The 24,274-nt window shown below is 44.4% G+C and overlaps 1 protein-coding gene and 1 long non-coding RNA gene across 2 annotated transcripts in view; one reads left to right on the top strand and one right to left on the bottom strand.

The window, feature by feature from the left end:
• Positions 1-205: 205 nt before the first annotated feature.
• On the bottom strand, positions 206-9,945 carry LOC142670905 (ATP-dependent clpX-like chaperone, mitochondrial). Its single transcript, XM_075847120.1, has 6 exons — positions 9,690-9,945; positions 2,923-3,011; positions 2,492-2,656; positions 745-1,044; positions 557-627; positions 206-335 (listed from the first exon to the last, which is right to left on the bottom strand). The coding sequence occupies exons 1-6, from the start codon at positions 9,943-9,945 to the stop codon at positions 284-286; spliced, it is 933 nt and encodes a 310-aa protein (XP_075703235.1). The 3' UTR covers positions 206-283.
• A 4,041-nt stretch (positions 9,946-13,986) lies between these two features.
• The window catches only part of LOC142670903 (uncharacterized), a 59,897-nt gene continuing 49,609 nt past the window's right edge, over positions 13,987-24,274 (top strand). Inside the window, exon 1 of the long non-coding RNA XR_012851775.1 lies at positions 13,987-14,069. This is a non-coding gene — a long non-coding RNA (uncharacterized LOC142670903). The remainder of the gene's footprint in view (positions 14,070-24,274) is intronic.

The raw sequence follows: 24,274 nt of genomic DNA, 5'->3' as shown, positions 1-24,274 counted from the left end.
CATACTCACACAGCTGTGCTGCGCTAGGGTACACCCAGAACTCTGCTGCGCGAGGGCACATACACACACAGCTCCTCTGTGCGAGGTTACACACACACATCTGTTTTGTGCAAGGGCACAAACACAGCTCTGCTATGCACAGGCACGCACACACACCCAGCTCTGCTACGCACACACATTATTTAAAGCACCTGCTCACTCGCCTTCATCTGCGTTTCTGACCTGGCTGTGTCCATTTGTAAGTATGGCCTTTTTCGGTGTTTTTGTATAAATGTCCTTGTTTTTATCTGTTTAGAGTTTGGAACTTCAAACATGGGCTCAAGAAGCAGCTTTTCCTTAAAGAAGAAAAAAAAAAAACCCCATCAATGGCAAACCCATTTACATTTAGGATTTCAAAAAATAACAAAATTATATTATATAAGGTAATGGCTGTCCAACTGGCAGGCCTCCATCACCCAACAATACTAAGCTGCTGCATGGTATGATGTACGTTGCTCTACATTTTCCACAGAAGAAAATACAATAGCTCCAGCGATAGGAAAGAATGTGGACTTACCATGATTGAGCGGAGGCCTCTAGCACCAGTTTTTCGTTCAAGAGCCAGTCTAGCAATGGCCCGCAGAGCACCTTCAGTGACGTTTAATTCACACAGAAACACAATAAATGAGTACAATGTAGTCAGACAGCTGAAGAAAAAAAAACAAAAAACACCTCAACTTATATAAAAAGCTATTCAAATCAAACCTTATCCATGCTGAACAGAGCCTGGTATTGTGGCACAACAGCATTACGTGGCTCTGTGAGGATGCGTACAAGAGTCTGTTCATCAAGGCTGTGAAGGGGCACCACTACAGGTAGACGTCCCACGAACTCTGGGATCATGCCAAACTCAATGAGGTCCCTTGCTTCCACGTGACGCAGCAGCCGGTCCTTCTCTTCAATGTCTTGTACAGCGTTAGACTCCGCACTGGAATTTGCTAGATCTGCTGCTGCAGCAACTCGACGACCTTTCCCCATATTAGAGGCTATGCCAAATCCCAAATACTGAAGAGCAGAGGGAATACAAAATGAAAACATGAAAGAGAGGAATAAAATAATTAAAGTTTACCTTCTACAAAGCTATTAATAGCACATGCACATCTACTACTGGTCAGAGCTTTTACCAGTCATTCCTCTGGTTTATGCACACTATATTACGCTACCTGCGTCGATACATGTTGTTTTGCATGCCGTCCGTGCACCATTACCTACACCTGGGTGATCGGACTACTTCATACGTTTTGAAACTATGCACATTATATTGATACCCAAATTCAGAGGTTTAGGATAATTTATATTATGTAGCTCAAGCAGCATGTTTTATATATAAATACTTGTAAATAAAGGGGTTGTCTGTCTAAGAAATTAGGGCTTATGTACGTCATATAGAGGGGAAACTCATGACGCATCTAAGGGGTTAAAGGGCCAAGATTGGAGTGCTCTCTAAATTTGGCTGTTGCAGTAGGATGTCGGCTGTATATTACATCTTCTGTGTCCATGCCACACACTTCAGGGTTAAATAGTCATTTACATGGATATGCTCTGGAAAATGAAGATTTCTTTGCTATCAGGAGCACAAAGGCCAGGGTGCATTAAAGAGGGGAGTAGGCCCATAAGGTGCAAGAAGTTATGAGAAGGAGTATTGTGGACCATATCGGCATTATATAGCACCCCCAACAATTTGATAAATGAAATACTCAAGTTCTTCCTAGAACAGTTCAAGTAAATACAAGTGCATATCTAAATCACCGTGTCAGGCAGGAGAGAGCCTAAAAATATCCAATGTATATGTGACACTTAAACATCTTAACTAGTAGAGGGCACAAACACAGGAAAGTAAGGGTATGTTCACACGGCCTATTTACGGACGTAATTCGGGCGTTTTTGCCCCGAATTACGTCTGAAAATAGCGCCTCAATAGCGCTGACAAACATCTGCCCATTGAAAGCAATGGGCAGACGTTTGTCTGTTCACACGAGGCGTATATTTACGCGCCGCTGTCAAATGACGGCGCGTAAATAGACGCCCGCGTAGAAGAAGTGACCTGTCACTTCTTTGGCCGTAATTGGAGCCGCTATTCATTGACTCCAATGAATAGCAGCGCTAATTACGGCCGTAATTGACGCGGCGTTCAAGCGCCTGCACATGCCGGTACGGCTGAAATTACGGGGATGTTTTCAGGCTGAAACATCCCCGTAATTTCAGCCGTTACGGACCCCCGCCGTGTGAACATACCCTAATCTGAACAGTCAGGGACTGCGTACACTTAGAACAGAGCTGCATATCTGCTGTTTATGTCGTCCTGTTGTGTGCAGAGGGAATCAGAAAGTAAAATGGGCCATTTTCAGGGGATATGTCAAACGTCTGATAGGTGGGGTCCCACCTAAACTATTAGTGGATATGCCATGAATGTGCAAAATTGGGAAACCTTTTTAAGGATTTAAAAACAAACCTTTTCATTCTTCCTCCTACTGATGATCCTGTCCAGGCCATTGAAAGCTCCAGATGATACAAACAGGATGTTTGTCGTGTCAACTTGAACGGTTTCACCGCGCAGCTTCCTTGAGTTTTTCTCTGGGACATTAACAATAGTACCTTCAAGAAGCTTCAGCAAACCCTAAAAATGAGTTACCGCAGGTTTTTAGATTTATATATGATCAAGTCTACTGGCCGAAGAATAATAAGAATAATAGGAAGAATAATAATAGATGCACCAACACAGCAAAAATAAATACATTTCTATATGTCCTGGAAACAGTAATATTATATAAATATGACAAAGCTATACAGAACTATAGACTTCTACAGAGCAGGAGAAGTTAAAAAGTGTTTTATTTATTACCTACATGCACATAATCAAAAAAGGCTACAAATCAGCCATACCTGCTGCACGCCTTCTCCGCCCACATCCCTCAGCTGATGTATGCCAGGGACACTGCCAATCTTGTCAACTTCATCCAAGAATACAATGCCTGAAGTAAAATAAATTATTATCCTCTATTTAGATGCCATTTAAACGTAATTTATTTTTTTTTTCACTGAGGCTTTGTACACATCTGCGTCAGAGGCTCTGTTGGAGGCCAAACTCACAATTTCCATCAGATTTCATAGGAAGAAAAGCAATGCACCACGAAGAAACCCGACATAAATCAATGGGGTCTGTCAGATGCAGGTGATATCCTCCATGCGACAGATCCGGCACTGCGTCACAGTTTACGTTTGTAACAGAAACCGCAATGAAATTGTGAATAGAGAAGAACACAGAGGAGCTGAGTACATGGAAAGTCAGATGAATTTATAAAATGAGAAGGACACTATACACAGAGAATATCCATAAATAAAATATATGGGATAGGTAGAGCTCCCCATCCAAGCGCTGCTCGGCTGTTAATGTAACTCCAATAGAACAGAATTAAGAGAGGCGCGAGCATGCGTTACCGCCTCCCCCTGGAATCGGTGGCCAGCGGCCACCTCACCAAGTGGAACGGGGACCAGGGAACCCCCGTTCACCACATTTGTGCGGGTCCAGAGCTTAACCCAGCACCTATCACACATTTATAGCATATGTGTAATGATGGGGATAGGGAAACAGACAAGTGAGCCCTAATCTACCCGCCACCCAGTTCCTGCCTACTTGCAACGACCCGCCCTAGGCGACGGGGTACAACTGGGCGACAGTCCCTACACTCATTAGGTGCACGACAGACAAACAGACAAGGGTACAAAGAAGCAAGGAAAATGGGGAAGTTGCCCACGGAACACCGTGAGCAACAAGCGAGGTGAACGAGCCGAGTCAAACCAGGAGATGAGCGAGGTACAAATACGCAGAGCAGAAGAGTGGTCAGAAAAGCCAAGGTCAATCACAAGCAGAGGATAAGTAGTTCTAGAAGCTGCAGCAGGGCCAGGAAACCAACAGAGAAGAATCACAAGCAAGGAGGAACAGGAAAGGCAGGTATAAATAGACAGAGGGCGGGAGCTAGCTCCGTCTGGCCAGGCTGTGATAGGCTCTCCCACTCCTAAGTCTGCCATCCTGAGTGGTGGAAGATGGAATCAATCTCACAGACATAGAAGCAGGTGCAGACTGATTACCTATGGGCGTTGACACAGAAGCTGTGCCTGGCAGATCCTTTACAGTACCCCCCCTTTTATGAGGGGCCACCGGACCCTTTCTAGGTGGACCTGGTTTATTGGGGAAAAGAAGGTGGAACCTCCTGACCAATACCCCAGCGTGAACATCCCGGGCGGGTACCCAAGTCCTCTCCTCAGGCCCGTATCCTCTCCAATGGACCAGGTACTGGAGGGAGCAATGGACCATTTTGCTGTCCACAATCTTGGCCACCTCGAATTCTACCCCCTCAGGGGTGAGAACAGGGACCGGAGGTTTCCTCGAGGGAGCCAAGGACGGGGAGCAGCGTTTAAGGAGGGAGGCATGAAACACGTCGTGTACTCGAAAAGATGGGGGCAACTCCAGTCGGAAGGAGACAGGATTGACCTTGTACGGCCCTATAAACCGGGGAGCAAACTTCTTGGACGGAACTTTAAGGCGCAAATTTTTTGACGATAGCCACACCAGATCCCCGACCATAAACAAGGGGTTAGCAGAACGTCTTCTATCTGCCTGAGTTTTTTGTATGCTCTGGGACGCCTCTAGGTTCTTCTGAACCTGGGCCCAGACTGTGCACAGTTCCCGATGAACGACCTCTACCTCGGGATTGTTGGAACTACCAGGTGAAACGGAGGAGAACCGTGGATTAAACCCAAAATTACAGAAAAAGGGGGGAGGAATAACGTAAAATGTCATTTATAGCGCATGGTGAACACGGAAAAAAAAAAAGACAAAAAACATTGTCAGAATTGTTTTTTATTTGTCACCTAGGTTGCCACAAAAAAATAAATTGAATAAAAAGCGATGAAAAAAAAATAAAAATCACATGTACCCTAAATTTGTACCAATGAAAACTACAGATTGTAACAACAAATAAGCCCTCACACAGCTCCGGTGGAGAAAAAATAAAAAAGTTCTGGCCCTCAGAATATAGCGACAGAAATTGCGCAGAGCGTTCCAAAATCGGATAAGATTGGGCACCATTTATCAGTGCGACACTGGCCACATATCTATGAATTATTTACTGCATAATTAAACCCTCTTATTATGCCCTGATGTACTCCGCACAGCCTACATATGCTCCAACATTATAAACTGAAATGCCACTAAAACCCCAAACAGAACTATTACCAAGCAAAATTTGCGCTCCAAAAGCCAAATGGCGCTCCTTTCGCTTCTGAGCCCGACAGCGTGCCCAAACACCAGCTTATGTCCACATATATGACATTTTATATCCGGGAGAACCAGCTCAACATTGTATGAGGTATTTGTCCTCAGTGGCACAAACTGGCTAATGGCAGATCAGTGGAAAATTTTAATTTTCTCTTTGCACTATCCGCTGCGCATTAACCCCTTCACGCACCACAACTTAATAGCATGTCGTGGTGCGGGGGTTTATATATGGAGCGGGCTCAGGCGCTGAGCCCACTCCATATGCTGCAGGTGTCAGCTGTGTATTACAGCTGACACCCAGGACTAACGGACAGGAACAGCGATTGCGCTGTTACAGGAGACTGTAAAATTGACATTATACTGCAATACATTAGTATTGCAGTGTATCGTACCAGAGATCTAATGACTAATAAAATGTGTAAAAAAAAATATTTATTATTAGTGAAAAAAAATATATAATATATTTAATATCCAAAAAAACAACGAAAACCCCTTACACATTTTTCCTCTAAAGTAATGTAAAAAAAATAAAAAAATTGGTATCGCTGCATCTGTAAAAGTCCGAACTATTACAATATAACATTATTTAACTGGCACAGTGAACGCCATAAAAAAGAAAGAATCTAAAACGACAAAAACGCAGTTTACATTTTTTTTAAAATCAAAAATTTGTATGTACCAACTAAAACTTCAGCTCGTCCCGCAAAAAAGAAGCACTGACACAAATCAATCGAACCAAAAAAATAAATAAATAATGGCACTCGGAATGTGGTGAAACAAAACTATTTTTTTTTAACAAATAGTTTTTACTTTGTAAAAGTAGTAAAATATAAAACAAACAACGCACGGTGAAAGACGTAATAACGAAACCCAAAAAACAATTGAGGAATCACATTTTTTTCCAATTTCAGCCTGCAAAGATTTTTATTTTCCGTTTCCCAGTACATTAAATGGTACTTTAAATGGTGTCACTAGAAACTACAACTTCTCCCGCAAAAAAATAAGCCCTCACACCACCCTACTGACTGAAAAAAAATAAAAAATTATGGCTCTTGGAAAAACTAAAATGAAAAAGCAAAAAAATGGATCAGTCCTGAAAGGGTTAATAAATTTCTAATGAAAAAACATTTATGACCATGTGGGGTATTGCCGCACTTGGAAGAAATTGCTTTACAAATGTTGGGGTGCTTTTTCTCCTTTATCCTTTGTGAAAATGAAAAAATTCAAAATTTTGGTGGAAAAAATGTTGATTGATATTCATTTTCATGGCCTAATTCTAATAAATTCTGCAAAAGACCTGTGGGGTCTAAATTTACCTATCAATATATCACTATACCCCTAGATAGATTCCTTAAGGGTTGTAGTTTTCCAAATGGGGTCACTTTTGCGGGGTTTTCACTGTTTAGGTCCCTTCAGGGCGTTGCAAATGCGACATGGCACTGAAAACCATTCCAGCAAAATCTGTGCTCCAAAATCCAAACGGCACTCCTTCCCTTTGGAGCTCTGCCGTGGGTCCAAACAGCAGTTTATTACCACATATGGGGTATTGCCGCAATCGGGAGAAATAGCTTTACAAGTTTTGGGGTGTTTATTATTTATTCCTTTTATAAATGAAAACAAAATGTATATATTTTCAGAAAAAAAAAGTAGGATTTTCATTTTCACAGACAAACTCCAATAAATATAGCAAAAGACCTGTGGGGTCAAGATGCTAACTATACCCCTAGATAAATTCCTTGAGGTGTGTAGTTTCCAAAACAGTGTCACTTTTGGAGAATTTCCACTTGTTTGGTACAAGACCTCTTCAAACCTGACATGGTGCCTAAAATATAGTCTAAAAAAAGGAGGCCTCAAAAGCCACTAGGTGCTCCTTTGCTTTTGAGGCCTGTGTTTCAGTTCATTACCACACTAGGGCCACATGTGGGCTATTTCTAAAAACTGCAGAATCTGGGCAATAAATATTGAGTTGCGTTTCTCTGTTAAAACCTTCTGTGTTATAGAAATAAAAATGAATTCCAGCTAAATTTCGGCAAAAAACTTTTTAAAAAAAATTTAAATTTCCCTTCTACATTGCTTTAATTCCTGTGAAAAGCCTAAAGGGTGAAGAAACTTTCTGAATGCGCTTTTGAATACTTTGAGGGATGCAGTTTTTAAATGGGGTAACTTATGGGGTCTATCTAGTATATAGGGCCCTCAAAGCCACTTCAGAACTGAACTGGTCCTTGAAAAATAGCCTTTTTTAAAATTTCTTGAAAATGTAAAAAATTGCTGCTAAAGTTCTAAGCCTTGTAACGTCCTAGAAAAATAAAATAATTTCCCAAAAAAATATGCAAATATAAAGTAGACTTAATGGAATATGTGAAATATTAATACCACACAAAATAGTTACTGTTTTACAAGCAGATACATTTAAAATTAGAAAAATAATTATTATTTTTGCAAATTTTCTTTAAATTTTGGTGTTTTTCACAAATAAGCAATAAATTTATTGACCATATTTTTCCACTAACAAAGTACAATATGTCACGAAAAAACTATCTCAGAATCGCATGGATAGGCAAAAGCATTCCAGAGTTATTACCACATAAAATGACATGTCAGATTTGGTAAAATAGGTCTGGTCCTGAAGGCCAAAAGGAGCTTGGTCCTGAAAGTGTTAAGTATGCAGGCACTCGCAGGATGTGTTCAGATCATAGCGGAATAATACAGGTATGTAATCTCTCATTTAGAGAACCTATTTGGATTTACTATATAGTGCCTAAGGCCCCATGTACAAAACCGTAAAAACGCCCGTAATTACGGTCCCATAGACTTCTTTTGGCCACGGGTACCTTCCCGTTTGCGTACGGGAATGTGCTCGGGCCGTTTAAAAATATAGAACATGTCCTATTTCAGGCCATAATTACGGCCCATTGAAGTGTATGGGGCTCCCGTATTTACGGGTTGCTACGTGTGTGCACCCGTAATTACGGGAGCGTTGTTACGCATGGTAATGACTGTCCAGCGGTAGTCACTGTCCAGGGTGCTGAAAGAGTTAAGTAATCAGTGCTGGATATAGGGAAGGGGCTGCACTGATCGGAAGTAACTATTTCAGCACCCTGGACAGTAACTACCGCTGGACAATGAGCACCATGCGTGGCGCACACAATATAGATTTCTAATGTTTCCTTCAAAAACCTGCAACAAAAAAAAGTTCATACTTACCCAGAACTCCCTGCTTCTTCCTCCAGTCCAGCCTCCTGGGATAACGTTTCATCCCATGTGACCGCTGCAGCCAATCACAGGCTGCAGCAGTCACATGGACTGCCACGTCATCCAGGGAGGTCGGACTGGATGTCAAAAGAGGGACGCGTCACCAAGACAACGGCCAGGGTATGTGTGAACTTCTTTTTCTCTCTATCGCTGCGTTCCGCTGCAGAAACTCTGCCCCTTCTCTCTATCCAGCACTGATAGAGAGAAGAGACTGCCGATCAAAGCTGGACAGAGAGAAGAGGCTGGCGATCAGTGCTGGATAGAGAGAAGGGGCTGCAGTATCTCTCTCTATGTGTAAAGAAAAGCAGAGAAAATGTGTCCTGGAATACGGGTGACTACGGACCCGTATTTACGGGCACGGTCCGTAAATACGGGTGACAAAGGACTCGTATTTACACCAGTATTTACGGGAGTGGAAAAATATGGTCATGTGCATGGGGCCTTATGCAGTATAATACAGGGGGCACTTCCACTTCAGAGAAATGCAAAGGATGTATACAGAGCCATAAAGTTTAAAAGCAAAAATACATGTATGCCAGACAGCAAGAAGTTATAAACTAATTTTTCTATACTCTTTATAACATGTTTGTATTCTGCTGGTAATATCTTTCTTCCCTAACCACGCAGACTGGCAGCATTTGAAAAAAGTGGATAGGTAGGTGGGTACAGCCCATGGTCACCTGAAGGCTGCCTAATAAAAATAAATAAATTATAATAATATTGAGACAAAAATCAATTTATTTTTTAATTTTTATTTTATTTCAAATGTTTTTGTTAAGCTGAATAATTATTAATAATTAAATCCTTTAATCCTGGAAAATTCTGACTGTAATCTCCAGCCCGGCAGATGTTACATCAGGATATTCAATCTGGTGGTAATATTTCTAATGGAAATCATAGATCTTATGTTGTAAATGTTGATGTTAAAATGTTTTCCTTTGATGTTATAAGGTCTCCGATATCATGATCTTAATGATATTATAGGTCGCCTATTCTGATGTCTTGACGTTACAACAGAAGATGGCTCTAAGGAACCGTGATGGACGACGGCTCTCTGCATCTCTGCTTTTGTTGCTTCGGATCTTTCTCCTTAGACATTTTGGAATCCAACATCTTGTACTTATGAATGACTCCATGCTTGGCCAGGCCTCCTTCACATGACAACTGAAGGGCCTGCTGATGTTCTCCTCCTCAGTATATACAACCTCCTCCACTACATCCGCTTCCTCCTCATCCTCTTCCTCCTCTAGAATAGTCTCCAGATTTGCCCAAAAAGAGACTTTGCCAAACTTTGATGGCCGGAATGCCGGCTTAGCCTCCTCCACCATCTTTCTCCACATCTCATCTGGGAGCTCCTCCTCGTCGCCTTTCTTCATCCTGTTCAGAAATTCCAAATCTCTTTCCAACACTACAAATCCTCACAAAGTCCAAATATCTCACCAACACTAAATGTCTCCACTGACAACTAAAACCCTCAAATAAGTGTCAGCTCTGCGGCTCCTTATATAATGTGAGTGATGTCACAAAGTGCGGGGGCGGAGCCGACTTTCACCACATTCCGTAACATCTTCCGCAGATGCGGCAGTTATTTAAAGGGCCATGCAGCCAATCTAATTCACTCTAGGGAAACTAGTCAGGAAGTTCTCCTCTGCTATATACAAAAGGCAACATCATTATCTGTATATAATGTGATGTTACGTATGAGACGTAAAACACAAATCATTTATAACATATATATATGTACTGTGCCTATGAATCAGTGTAAAACTATTTATATTTGTAAACTACAATATTTTTTTATCTCTTTCAGATCATCGATAAAGAATTATCAAGTACTTACCGTGTTTTACCTGGATCTACGTTCCTGGTGTGTAAAATGATGTCCTTTAGTATGCTTTATCTTGTAAACAATATCAGATGCGCTTTTTAAAAAAATATATATTCTGCAATTATTGGCTACAAAGATTTGTTTGATAAACAAATTCTTTGAACCTTTATGTCTAATTTTGAGATCGATGGGCTATTGTTTTTTGACAGTATACACACAATGCGTTTGAATAGCGTTTTTTCTGTACCAGTTCCCTTCTAAAGAAATACTAACTCTTTTTTATCTCTTTATAAAGAAACACTAACACTAAGGCCCCATGCACACGACCGTATTTTTGTCCACCTGTAAATGCTGGCGTAAATACGAGTCCTTGGTCACAGGTTTTTGGCTGCAAAATTGCACTGCACTAATCGGCAGCCCCCCTCTCTCCCAGTGCAGGATAGAGAGAAGGGACAGCCCTTTCCGGAATAAAAGTAAAAGAAATTCATACTTACCCGGCCGTTGTCATGGTGACGCGTCCCTCTCTTGACATCCAGTCCGACCTCCCTGGATGACGCGGAAGTCCATGTGACGGATGCAGCCAGTGATTGGCCTGTGATTGGCTGCAGCGGTCACATGGGCTGTAACGTCATCCCAGGAGGCCGGACTGGAGGAAGAAGAAGGGAGTTCTGGGTAAGTATGAACGTCTTTTTTTTTTTACAGCTTTATCTATATTGTAATCGGTAGCAATTGTCCAGGGTGCTGAAACAGTTCCTGCCAATCGTTTAACTCCTCTTTCAGCACCCTGGACAGTCACTATTTACTGACGTCGCCTAGCAATGCTCCCGTAATTACGGGTGCACACACGTAGTCACCCGTAATTACGGGAGCCCCATATACTTCTATGGGCTGCCCGTGCCGTAATTACGGCCTGAAATAGGACATGTTCTATCTTTTACAACGGCACGGGCACCTTCCCGTAAGCATACGGGTTGGTACCCGTGGCCAATAGAAGTCTATGGGCCCGTAATTACGGGAGTTTTTACGGTCGTGTGCATGGGGCCTAACTAATTAGATGATTATCCTCTTCATATATAAACTATTATAATTATACAATCATACTTGGGCTATTGAGTTTGTCATAGTACACTCCGTCCGAGTTAAAGTTTACTTTACCAAAATGGCCACTGTTGGCCTCAAAATCCTTACACGCATGCGCTGAATAGCACTTTACATTTTATATAGTTAGTTATTTAGGCTGTCTCATATTCCAAATTTGATCATCTAGGAAGCTATCAATAATTTTGTATAGCTATAACTAGGTAGTAATATTCTATTACGTCTGCGCTGTTCAATACAATATAGCTATTACAAATCGTGATTCCTGCACAAAGATGGCCACCGTCGGCATCAAAGCTGTCATGCGCATGCGCGGAATAGCGCTCCAGCTCCATTGATATATGTCATAGATAAGCGCCGCTCACTCTTTAAGGCGCCGGAAATGCGCTCCGGTACATGGACCCAAGGTAAACACATGGCCAATGTTTTTAACCCCTTAGTGACCACCAATACGCCTTTTCACGTTGGTCACTAAGGGGCCTTAGGCTAGGCTGACGCCTTTTCACGTGAGCCTAGTCTAAGTCCTGCACGGGTGTCCCGTGCAGGCAGGAGCCGGGGCTCTGCTGTCTGGTGACAGCTGGGCTCCTGCTCCAACACCCGCGATCGAAGTTTACTTCGATCGCGGCCGTTTAACCTGTGAAATGCCGCCGTCAATAGCGACCGCGGCATTTAACTTGTTTACAGAGGGAGTGAGCTCCCCGTCACCCATTGGCGGCCCGCAAATGCAATCGCGGGTCTCCGATGGGGTGTCATGGCAGCCGGGTGCTTGATAAAAGCCCCCATATCTGCCCTGGACCTATGCCTATTATGACGCGCCGGAGGCACGTCCTAATAGATTGCCTGGCAGATTTACACTGACAGGCAATAATGCACTGGTATATGAAGTATACCAAAGCATTATAGCAGCGATCTGAAGATCACACAGTAAAGTACCCTAGTGGGACTAATGAAATAAATAATAAATGTGAAATAAAGATTAATAGTAAAAATGACAGTAAAAAAATAAATCAAACCATTTTTTTTCCATAAAAAGTGGTTTTACTTAGTAAAAGTGTAAAAAATAAATAAAAGTACACATATATGGTATCGCCGCGACCGTAATGACTCCATTAATAAAGTTAATATGTAATTTAAACCGCAAGGTGAACACCGTAAAAAAACCCGCAAAAAACAATGGCGAAATTTAAAAAAAAATTCCATTGCCCCCCAAAAAAGTCATAATAAAAATGAATCAATAAGTTCCATACACCCCAAAACAGTACCAATCAAAACTACGTCTCGTCCCGCAGAAAACAAGCAAAAAAAAACACTACATTGATGGAAAAATAAAAAAGTTACGGCTCTTGGAAAGCAACGATGCAAAAACAAATCATTTTAGTTCAAAAGTGTTTTTATTGTGCAAAAGTCGTAAAACATAAAATATCTCTACATATGTGGTATCGCCGTAATCATACCGACCCATAGAATAAAGGTAACATGTTATTTACGCCGCACAGTGAACGGCGTCAATTTAAAAATGCATAGAACAATGGTGGAATTTCAGGTTTTTTTTATAATCCCCCCAAAAAAAGTTAATAAAAAAATTATATATACCCTAAAATGGTGCTATTAAAAAGTACAACTAATCCCGCAAAAAAAAACAAGTCCTCATACAGCTATGTAGACGAAAAAATAAAAAAGTTATAGCTCTTTGAATGCGTCTATAGAAAAACGAATAAAATAGCTTGGTCACTAGGGCCTAAAATGGGCTGGTCACTAAGGGGTTAATTTACTATGTATTGTTTACACCTGTGAACATTTATTGTTATGTACACTAATCAGCACTTATATTGTTATGTACATGGTGATCTCTATTGTTGTGACGATTACTATGTGCCTTTTGTCACGTGTTTTCATACTTACATATATTATCAGAAATATTATGACTGTACTTTAGTCTATTTTTAAATCTTATGTTAATCACTGGTTAATGAGATCAATTGTCTGGTCTCCATATATTGCACATGTTTTTACACTGACTGTATGCTTGAAAAAGGCTCCATGCAAAGAGCCGAAACGTCGCACAAGGGCTAATAAAAAGGCCATTTTTTCACTATCAATTGGAGTGCTGCCTCTTATTGGACTATATATATATATATATATATGTAGATATATGTCTCAATACAGAAGCAATTTATAAGTAAATAACACTGTATAAAACTGGGATGGAGGGAATAGGCAGGCAGGCACACAGGTCAATACAGTACATGGCTACCTGCTTACAGTACAAGGCTACCTGCTTACAGTACATGGCTACCTACTTACAGTACATTGGTTGTGTGTCGCACAGGGCGCCGGCCGCCATGCTGTAAGGGGGGCGCCAGTGGGTACAAGCAGAAGAGAGGAGAAATGTTCCTTCCGCTGCACTGCTGCGTGAAGTGAGCGCTGATTGGACGAGCAGCAGCAGGTGCTTCTGTCTGCTCCACCAATCGGCACAGCCTGTACTGCAGTGTCACACACACTCAGCACCTCACCAGCTCCTTCCTGCTGTGCTGCTGCCCCAGTGAAGACTCCTCCACGGAGCTCCAGAGTCAGGTAAGAAGTGCAGCAGCTTTAGCTTAATCTATGTCTATTTATGTGCAGTGTGAGAGAGGAGGAAAGAGGGGGCTTTATGTGATGTGTAACAGGATGTTTTTTTTTTTTTCAAAGATCGATTTTGTGGGGGAGGGGAGACTAGGTTAGAGGTACTCTGAGTGTGTATTTTTTACAGATCGATTTTGAGGGTGAGGGGACATTGCCCTAAATGCTATAGGAGTGTGGGGGGATTCTTTATACATGTATTTTGTGGGGAGGGGGACTTCTGTATAGTTTATTTAGTGGTGTAGGAGCTTATTATGAATCATGGGGGAGGGGAACTTAGCGTTCTGTATGGGGAGAAAGGATTCTTTAGGGTATGGCCACACGGAGCGGCCCTCACACTGTCGCAACACGGCCAACAATCGCGCTGGCACTATGTAGGAGCGGCTGTCCAATACCTTGTTAAGAGGTTTTTGCGGTTACATTAGCACTGCCGCTCCATTCATTCTCTACTGGAGCGCCGGAGATAGCCGAGTGCAGTGTTCGGCTTTTTCCGGCGCTCCCATAGAGAATGAATAGGGGGTAAGTTGTTGTAATTTGCAAAATCGTCCGGCCATAAAGGGTGTATTAATTCATGGCCGCACGTTAACGCGGGTAAACCGTCCCGTTATCTGAAAAATCGTGCGGCCATGAATTATTACACCCTTTATGGACGCACGATTTTGCAAATTACAACAGCTTACCCCCTATCCATTCACTATGGGAGCGCCGGAAAAAGCAGAACACTGCACTCGGCTATCTCCGGCCTTCCCATAGAGAATGAATGGAGCGGCAGTGCGCATGAGCGTGTAACCAGAATACGTGCGGCCATTAACAGGCTGTTTGACAGCCGCACTGAACATGGTGCCGGCGTGGTTGTTAGCTGCGTTGCGACCGTGTCAGGGCCACTCCGTGTGGCCTTACCCTTAGGCTGGATTCACACGAGCGTGTGCCTTTTGCGCACGCAAAAAACGCCGTGTTTTGCCTGCGCAAAATGTATTTGACAGCTGCGTGTGTCAGCCCCGTATGATGCGCGGCTGTGTGCTTTTTGCGCAGCCGCCATCATTATGACACTCCATTTGGATGTTTGGAAACAGAAAAGCACGTGGTGCATTTCTGTTTTCATTCATCCTTTTGACAGCTGTTGCGCGAATCACGCAGTTCGCATTGAAGTGCTTCTGTGTGGCATGCGTGGTTTTCACGCACCCATTGACTTTAATTGGTGCGTGATGCGCAAAAAACGCTCCAAGAACGGACATGTCGTGACTTTTACGCAGCGGACTCACGCTGAGTAAAAATCACGCACATGTCTGCACGGCCCCATAGACTAATATAGGTCCGTGCAACGCGCATGAAAATCACGCGCGTTGCACGGACGTAATTCCCGTTCGTCTGAATAAGCCATTAGAGATAATATTTGTGGGGGAGATTATAAGGGTAGGAACACACAGGGTGGATACGTAAAACCACACAGTGTATACGTCCTGAGAACCGCAGGGAATTTCACCTGAAAAACAGCACCAAATTTTGGTGTCGTTTTTTGGGCGGAAAGACTGCAGAAATAAATTTTAAAAAAAGCTAATACTCCCGGCCGTAGTCCCTCTCTCTCTCTGAGCGTAGGCTGGCCTCCTGCGATGACGCTGTAGTCCATGTGACCACTGCAGCCTTTGATTGGCTGCAGCTGTCACATGGGATGCATCGTCATCCCTGGAGGTCGGGCTACGTTCAGTACAGAGTACGCATCGCTATGACTATGGCCGGGTGTACTACCCTTTTATTTTCTCATTAGAGATTAACGATAAGCAAAGTTTTTATCATTGATCTTCTCCTTTGTTAACACTGACCAAATATCATTATAATTGGTCAGAAACTGGCGAATCATGATGATAATTGGCTAAACGAAATAGGCCTTTAATGGGGGTATATTCAGGCTTAGTGCCTAGGTGTAAAGGATCTGCCAGGCACTACGTCTGTGGATACTCCCAGGATTAATCAGTCGACACCTGAGGCCAGACCTCTTAGACTGACACCGGCTCCCACCAATCAGGGTGGCGTCACTTCCTGGAGGGGGCCAGACACCAGGTAACGGTCCTTACTGACCACAAGAATCTGGTTTTCCTAGAATCTGCCCGGAGGCTTAATCCTAGACAAGCTCGATGGGCGCTATTCTTTACCAGATTTAACTTCTTGGTTACCTATAGGGCTGGGTCCAAAAATATTAAGGCTGATGCACTATCACGTAGTTTCATGGCCAATCCTCCTTCTGAGAAGGATCCTGCTTGTATTTTACCCCCTGGTATAATCGTTTCTGCCACTGATTCTGATTTAGCCTCTGACATTGCGGCTGATCAAGGTTCAGCTCCCGGGAACCTCCCTGGGGACAAGCTGTTTGTCCCCCTGCAATACCGGCTAAGGGTACTCAGGGAAAACCATGACTCCGCACTATCTGGTCATCCTGGCATCTTGGGTACCAAACACCTCATTACCAGAAACTATTGGTGGCCTGGGTTGCCTAAAGACGTTAGGGCTTACGTCGCCGCTTGTGAGGTTTGTGCTAGGTCCAAGACCCCTAGGTCCCGACCTGCGGGCTTACTGCGTTCTTTGCCCATTCCCCAGAGACCTTGGACCCATATCTCCATGGATTTTATCACCGATTTGCCTCCATCTCAGGGCAAGTCGGTGGTGTGGGTGGTAGTAGACCGCTTCAGCAAGATGTGCCACTTTGTGCCCCTTAAGAAACTACCTAACGCCAAGACGTTAGCTTTGTTTGTTAAACACATTTTGCGTCTCCATGGGGCCCCAGTCAATATCGTTTCTGACAGAGGGGTACAATTTGTTTCCTTATTTTGGAGAGCTTTTTGTAAAAAGTTGGAGATTGATCTGTCCTTCTCCTCCGCCTTCCATCCCGAAACTAATGGCCAAACGGAAAGGACTAATCAATCCCTGGAACAATATTTAAGGTGTTTCATCTCTGACTGTCAATTTGATTGGGTCTCATTCCTTCCCCTCGCCGAATTTTCCCTGAATAACCGGGTCAGTAACTCGTCAGGGGTCTCCCAGTTTTTCTGTAATTTCGGGTTTAATCCAAGGTTCTCCTCCGTTTCTCCTGGTTGTTCCAATAATCCCGAGGTAGAGGACGTTAATCGGGAACTGTGCACAGTCTGGGCCCAGGTTCAGAAGAACCTAGAGGCGTCCCAGAGCGTACAAAAGATTCAGGCTGATAGAAGACGTTCTGCTAACCCCCGGTTTGTCGTCGGGGATCTGGTGTGGTTGTCGTCTAGGAACTTGCGCCTTAAGGTCCCGTCCAGGAAGTTTGCTCCCCGATTTATTGGGCCTTATAAGGTCATTGAAGTCCTCAACCCTGTATCCTTCCGTCTGGAGCTGCCTCCATCCTTTCGCATACACGACGTCTTTCATGCCTCCCTCCTTAAACGCTGCTCCCCGTCCTGGTCCCCCTCGAGGAAACCTCCTGTTCCCGTTCTCACCCCTAAGGGGGTGGAATTCGAGGTGGCCAAGATTGTGGACAGTAGGATGATCCAGGGCTCCCTCCAGTACCTGGTCCATTGGAGAGGATACGGGCCGGAGGAGAGGACTTGTGTACCTGCTCGAGATGTTCACGCTGGGGTATTGGTCAGGAGGTTCCACCTTCTCTTCCCCACTAAACCGGGTCCTCTTAGTAAGGGTCCGGTGGCCCCTTATAAAAGGGGGAGTACTGTAAAGGATCTGCCAGGCACTACGTCTGTGGATACTCCCAGGATTAATCAGTCGACACCTGAGGCCAGACCTCTTAGACTGACACCGGCTCCCACCAATCAGGGTGGCAGGCTCAGGAGTGGGAGAGCCTATCGCGGCCTGGTCAGTCGGAGTTAGCTCCGCCCCCTGTCCATTTATACCTGCCGTTTTCTCTTCCTCATTGCTTGTTATTCTTCTTGGATTCCTGGCCCCACTGCTGCCTTGCTCCAGCCTGCTTCTGCCGTGCTTCTGCCTTGCTTCAGTTCCCGCTTATCCTGCTTCGCTCTGCCCCTGGCTTGCTTCCTGCTCTGTGCTCTGCTACATCCGGATCCTGACTGGCTCGTTCACCACTCCGTTTCCTCACGGTGTTCCGTGGGCTACTGCCCCTTCCCTTGCTTGTTCCCTGTTTGTATCCCCTTGCACTTAGTCAGCGTAGGGACCGCCGCCAAGTTGTACCCCGTCGCCTAGGGCGGGTCGTTGCAAGTAGGCAGGGACAGGGCGGTGGGTAGATTAGGGCTCACTTGTTCCCTTCACCTCCTTCCTGCCATAACACTAGGGCAGCGTGAGTTGTAAATACGGCCCTGCTAAAGACGCAGATACTATTCTACACTATAGCGGAGCAGGGAGGTATCTCCCTGCTCTGCGATCTACTAGGCTGGTGGTTCTCAGCATGAGGTTCCCATGAGAACCCTCCAGGGGTGCCGCGACACTCCTCTGGACAACTGCCACGGACGTGCTTTCTCTCCTCCTCCTCATAGCGCAAAGTGGATGTGAGGAGGAGGAGGAGATTTTTTTGCAGAACCCCTGTAGATAGCACCCCCTGACTAAATGGACAGAGACGTCAGGGGCTTCTCCTGAAGTGGAATCCCCGGTCACAGCGTCGGCAACGCTGAGGACAGGGATTCCGCTTCAGGAGTTAGTTGCCCCTGATGTCACTGTTCACATATGGACAGAGACATCAAGCACTCCGTCAAGGAGCGGAATCCCCAGCCACAGGGAGCTACAGTGGCGCTATCTACAGGAAGGGAGTGCTACCTACATGGGGGCTGTGTGGCACTACCTACAAGGGTGTGTGTGGCACTACAAGGGATCTGTGTGGCACTACCTACAAGGGGGCTATGCGGCAAGATGGGGATTTGTGGCACTACTTACTAGGGATGCACAATGCATCGAAACTTCGATACTGTGCATCCCCAAATGGTTCAAGCCACACAGCTATAGTAATACATGATGAATGAGAGCGGGGCTGTGTAATACAGCCATTGCCCCGCTCCTGAGTCCTGACAAGAGCGCGCCGCGAGGATGATGCGATGCGGCCAGCGCTGCACTAATGAGCGGCGGCACTGAAAACAACATGGTGGCCGCACTGCAAAACACCCCCATGTTCTGTCTTCGGTGTCTGCGCCGCCGCTCATTAGTGCAGCGCCAGCCGCATTACCTCATGCTGACCGCGCACGCACTTCTGTCAGGAGCGGGGCAATGACTGTATTACACAGTCGCAGCCCCGCTCTATAATGGCGGAGATCAGAGAAACCGCTCATCTCCGCCGCTATTCTCCTGAATGCTGCGATCAAAGCTGACTGCAGCATTCATTGGAAAGTGAGGAGGGGGAATTACCCTTGGATCGCGTCACGGAATTCCTGTGACGCGATTGAGGGCCATACCATATATGGGCAGACAGCCCAGGGTCCATTGAAGGACCCCAGGGCCGTCTTACCATATTTCCTGTTGTTAGGGCATACTTAGGTATGTCCTAACAACTGCCTGTGTACTATACATACACGGGCTAATGTACTGGCATATATCTGATACAGTGAAGGAAATAAGTATTTGATCCCTTGCTGATTTTGTAAGTTTGCCCACTGTCAAAGACATGAACAGTCTAGAATTTTTAGGCTAGGTTAATTTTACCAGTGAGAGATAGATTATATAATTTAAAAAAAAGAAAATCACATAGTCAAAATTATATATATTTATTTGCATTGTGCACAGAGAAATAAGTATTTGATCCCCTACCAACCATTAAGAGTTCAGCCTCCACCAGACCAGTTACACGCTCCAAATCAACTTGGTGCGTGCATTAAAGACAGCTGTCTTACATGGTCACCTGTATAAAAGACTCCTGTCCACAGACTCAATTAATCAGTCTGACTCTAACCTCTACAACATGGGCAAGACCAAAGAGCTTTCTAAGGATGTCAGGGACAAGATCATAGACCTGCACAAGGCTGGAATGGGCTACAAAACCATAAGTAAGACGCTGGGTGAGAAGGAGACAACTGAAAATGGAAGACATACAAAATGACTGTCAATCGACATCGATCTGGGGTTCCATGCAAAATCCCACCTCGTGGGGTATCCTTGATCCTGAGGAAGGTGAGAGCTCAGCCGAAAACTACACGGGGGAACTTGTTAATGATCTCAAGGCAACTGGGACCACAGTCACCAAGAAAACCATTGGTAACACATTACGCCGTAATGGATTAAAATCCTGCAGTGCCCGCAAGGTTCCCCTGCTCAAGAAGGCACATGTACAGGCCCGTCTGAAGTTTGCAAATGAACATCTGGATGATTCTGAGAGTGATTGGGAGAAGGTGCTGTGGTCAGATGAGACTAAAATTGAGCTCTTTGGCATTAACTCAACTCGCCGTGTTTGGAGGAAGAGAAATGCTGCCTATGACCCAAAGAACACCGTCCCCACTGTCAAGCATGGAGGTGGAAACATTATGTTTTGGGGGTGTTTCTCTGCTAAGGGCACAGGACTACTTTACCGCATCAATGGGAGAATGGATGGAGCCATGTACCGTCAAATCCTGAGTGACAACCTCCTTCCCTCCACCAGGACATTAAAAATGTCTCGTGGCTGGGTCTTCCAGCACGACAATGACCCGAAACATACAGCCAAGGCAACAAAGGAGTGGCTCAAAAAGAAGCACATTAAGGTCATGGAGTGGCCTTGCCAGTCTCCAGACCTTAATCCCATCGAAAACTTATGGAGGGAGCTGAAGATCCGAGTTGCCAAGGGACAGCCTCGAAATCTTAATGATTTACAGATTATCTGCAAAGAGGAGTGGGCCAAAATTCCATCTAACATGTGTGCAAACCTCATCATCAACTACAAAAAACGTCTGACTGCTGTGCTTGCCAACAAGGGTTTTGCCACCAAGTATTAAGTCTTGTTTGCCAAAGGGATCAAATACTTATTTCTCTGTGCACAATGCAAATAAATATATATAATTTTGACTATGTGATTTTCTGTTTTTTTTTAATATAATCTATCTCTCACTGGTAAAATTAACCTAGCCTAAAAATTCTAGACTGTTCATGTCTTTGACAGTGGGCAAACTTACAAAATCAGCAAGGGATCAAATACTTATTTCCTTCACTGTATATGCCAGTATATTAAAGTTTAAAAATAAAGTAAAAACATAAAGTAATGTTAAATTTAAAAAAATACACATTCACCTTTTTTACAATAAGCATTAAAATAAGTCTCAGTACATAAAATATACACATTCAGTATTCGCGCGGCTGTAATAATCTGCACAACAATTTTTTTGCGTCATCTATGATGTGTACGCTGTAAAAAAAAACAAAAAAAAAACTTCTTTCACTTATTAATGTGAGGCCCGAGGTGTGATGAATTTAACCTCCATGTGCTTCACACATTAACCCATTATGACTGAGAAACATGATGGGGTTAATTACTATTAATTTGAGGCACATGGAGGTTAAATTCAGCATTACACCTCGCGCCTCACATCAGAAAATGGAAGACTTTTTATTACTGTTGGCAAAGTATTGTTTTGGTATTGAAATTGCAATACTACACAAAGTATCGGCATCGAAGGGGGCTGTGTCGCACGACCTACAAGGGGGCTGTGTGGCACGACCTACAAGGGGGCTGTGTGGCACGACCTACAATGGGCTGTGTGGTACTATCTACAGGGGGCATCTGTGAGTGGCGGGCTGATGGTCATTTTAGTGTGAGTGGGGGGCTGATGGTCATTTTACTGTGAGTGGGGGGCTGATGGTAGTTTTACTGTGAGTGGGGGGCTAATGGTCGTTTTACTGTGAGTGGACGGGCTGATGGTCATTTTAGGGTATGTTCACACGGCAGCGTCAATTACGGCTGAAATTACGGAGCTGTTTTCAGGAGAAAACGGCTCCGGAATTGCAGACGTAATGGCATGGGCAGGCGTCTTTCGCTGCGTCCATTACGGACGTAATTGGAGCTGTTTTTCTATAGAGTCAAGGGAAAACAGCTCCAATTACGTCTCAAGAAGTGACAGGCTTTTCTTTGACGCGGGCGTCTTTTGACAGCGGCGCGTAAAAAAAATTACAGTCGGCACAGAATATCGTAAGACCCATTCAAATGAATGGGCAGATGTTTGCAGACGCTTTTGAGACGCATTTTCGGACGTAATTCGGGGCTAAAACGCCCGAATTACGTCCATAAATAGTGTGTGTGAACCCAGCCTTACTGTGAGTGGAGGGGCTGATGGTCATTTTACTGTGAGTGGAGGGGCTGATAGTCATTTTACTGTGAGTCCCCCACAAGTGGTTTCCACCTCTGACCTCCAATTGAAATTAATAGTAGGAAGAAAATAGCTGTGGCGCTCGTTTGGAGCTTTTTTTGCTGCATCTTTTGCATTAGCTTCAACGGCTTAAAAAAAAACGCTAAAAAAACCCCATCAAATAACGCTGTCAATTCAAAAGCAGATTTTTTCTTCCTTACATAAAACGCTGTGTGAACATACCCTAAGAATGTAGTGCTTATTTTTAGCTATTTTCTGTCTTTCTCTAAACAATTTTTGGTAGGGGGGCCCTGAGGATTTTTTTTTTCCAGGGGTGGCTCATGTCCGAAAAGGTTGGGAAACTCTGTAGCAGGCTACAGCGGCGCCTGCAGCCTATGAGGCGCAGGGACAGGATCCCTGCGCAGTAGGCGTGATGACATCTCTGGATCAAGCCGGCCTACGCAAGGATCCTGTCAGGTGGAGGTGGGGGGCAGCATGGCACTGTCTACAAGGGGGAGGTGGGGGCTGTATGTCACTTTCTACAATGGGGAGGTGGGTGCTGTATGACACTGTCTACAAGGGGGAGGTGGAGGGCACTGTGTACAAGAGGGAGGTGGGGCTGTATGACACTACAAGGGGCAGATGGGGGGCTGTATGACACTACAAGGGGCAGATGGGGGCTGTATGGCACTGTCTACAAGGAGGAGGTGGGGGATTATGGCACTGTCTACAGGGAGGCTGTACGGCACAATCTACAGGGGGCACTTTCTACTAGGGGGGCTGTGGGGGCATTATACTCTGTGGAGGACATCATACTGTGTAGGGGCACTACAGGGGGCAATATAATGTGTGTGGCACTTAGGGGGCATAACACTGTGGGCACAATTAGAGGACAAAATACTGTGTCCTTGAAGGCGTTATAATATATTACATTATTAAATATTATTATTATACTGTGTGTGGGGCACTAAAGGGGCATTACACTGTGTGGGGCACTAAAGGGGCATTAAGTGTGGGGGCACTATATAGGGCATTATACTGTGGGGAGGAATTATTCTTTTTTATGGGGCATTTTTTATAATGGCGTGGGGCGCCGAAAGATAATTTTGCACGGGGTGCCATCTACCCTAAGGCCGGCCCTGTGTGTGTGTGTGTGTGTGTGTGTGTGTGTGTGTGTGTGTGTGTGTATATGAATCAACACCCTGGTATAAAACAGACGACAAAGACAGAGAAAAAGCAACAGCACCAAGACCTGACAGACGGAGAGATGCCGGCCCACCCACCACAAAGTGAACAGAACAAGCAACTAGGGATGTCATGATACCAGAATTTGGACTTTGATACCGATACTTTGTGTAGTATTGCGATTTCGATACCTAAACGATACTTTGCCAACAGTAATAAAAAAAAAAAGTTCTTCCATTTTGTGATATGAGGCGCGAGGTGTGATGATGAAATGTGCCTCACATTAATAGTAATTTACCCCATTATATGTTTCTCAGTCACAACGGGTTAATGTGTAAGGTACATGATGGGGTTAATTACTAATAATGTGAGGCACATGGAGGTTAAATTCATCATCACACCTCGTGCCTTACATTAGTAAGTAGAGATGAGCGAACTTTTCAAAAGTTTGGTTCGGCTAGTTCGCCGAATTTCACAAAAAAGTTGGATTCGGACCGAACTAGTTCGGACCGAACCTGTCACTTACGTGCGCCGAGCATGCTACTGTCTCGGGTGCTGATAGAGTTAATGGGCTGCACTAACTCTTTCAGCAACCTTGACAGTACATGCTCGGCGCGCGGAAAATACAATTTAAATGCAATAAAAAAATAAAAATGATACGTTCGTACTTACTTTCCTCCTGTCCGGCCTCCAGCGATGACGTTTCATCCCTTTCGCCGCTGCAGCCAATCACAGGCTGTAGTGGCGGTC

This window comes from Rhinoderma darwinii (assembly GCF_050947455.1).
Source record: "Rhinoderma darwinii isolate aRhiDar2 chromosome 1 unlocalized genomic scaffold, aRhiDar2.hap1 SUPER_1_unloc_18, whole genome shotgun sequence".
NCBI lineage: Eukaryota > Metazoa > Chordata > Amphibia > Anura > Rhinodermatidae > Rhinoderma > Rhinoderma darwinii.
This window is presented reverse-complemented; position numbering and strand designations above follow the sequence as displayed.

What these genes read in the sequence shown, in the direction of transcription:
- LOC142670905 (XM_075847120.1), bottom strand. Translation starts at nt 9,945, where the DNA reads ATGAAGAAAGGCGACGAGGAGGAGCTCCCAGATGAGATGTGGAGAAAG. An exon ending in GCGGAGAAGGCGTGCAGCAG is followed by an intron (nt 2,657 to 2,922) that starts GTATGGCTGATT and finishes ACTCATTTTTAG; the next exon opens with GGTTTGCTGAAGCTTCTTGA. An exon ending in GTAGGAGGAAGAATGAAAAG is followed by an intron (nt 1,045 to 2,491) that starts GTTTGTTTTTAA and finishes TCTGCTCTTCAG; the next exon opens with TATTTGGGATTTGGCATAGC.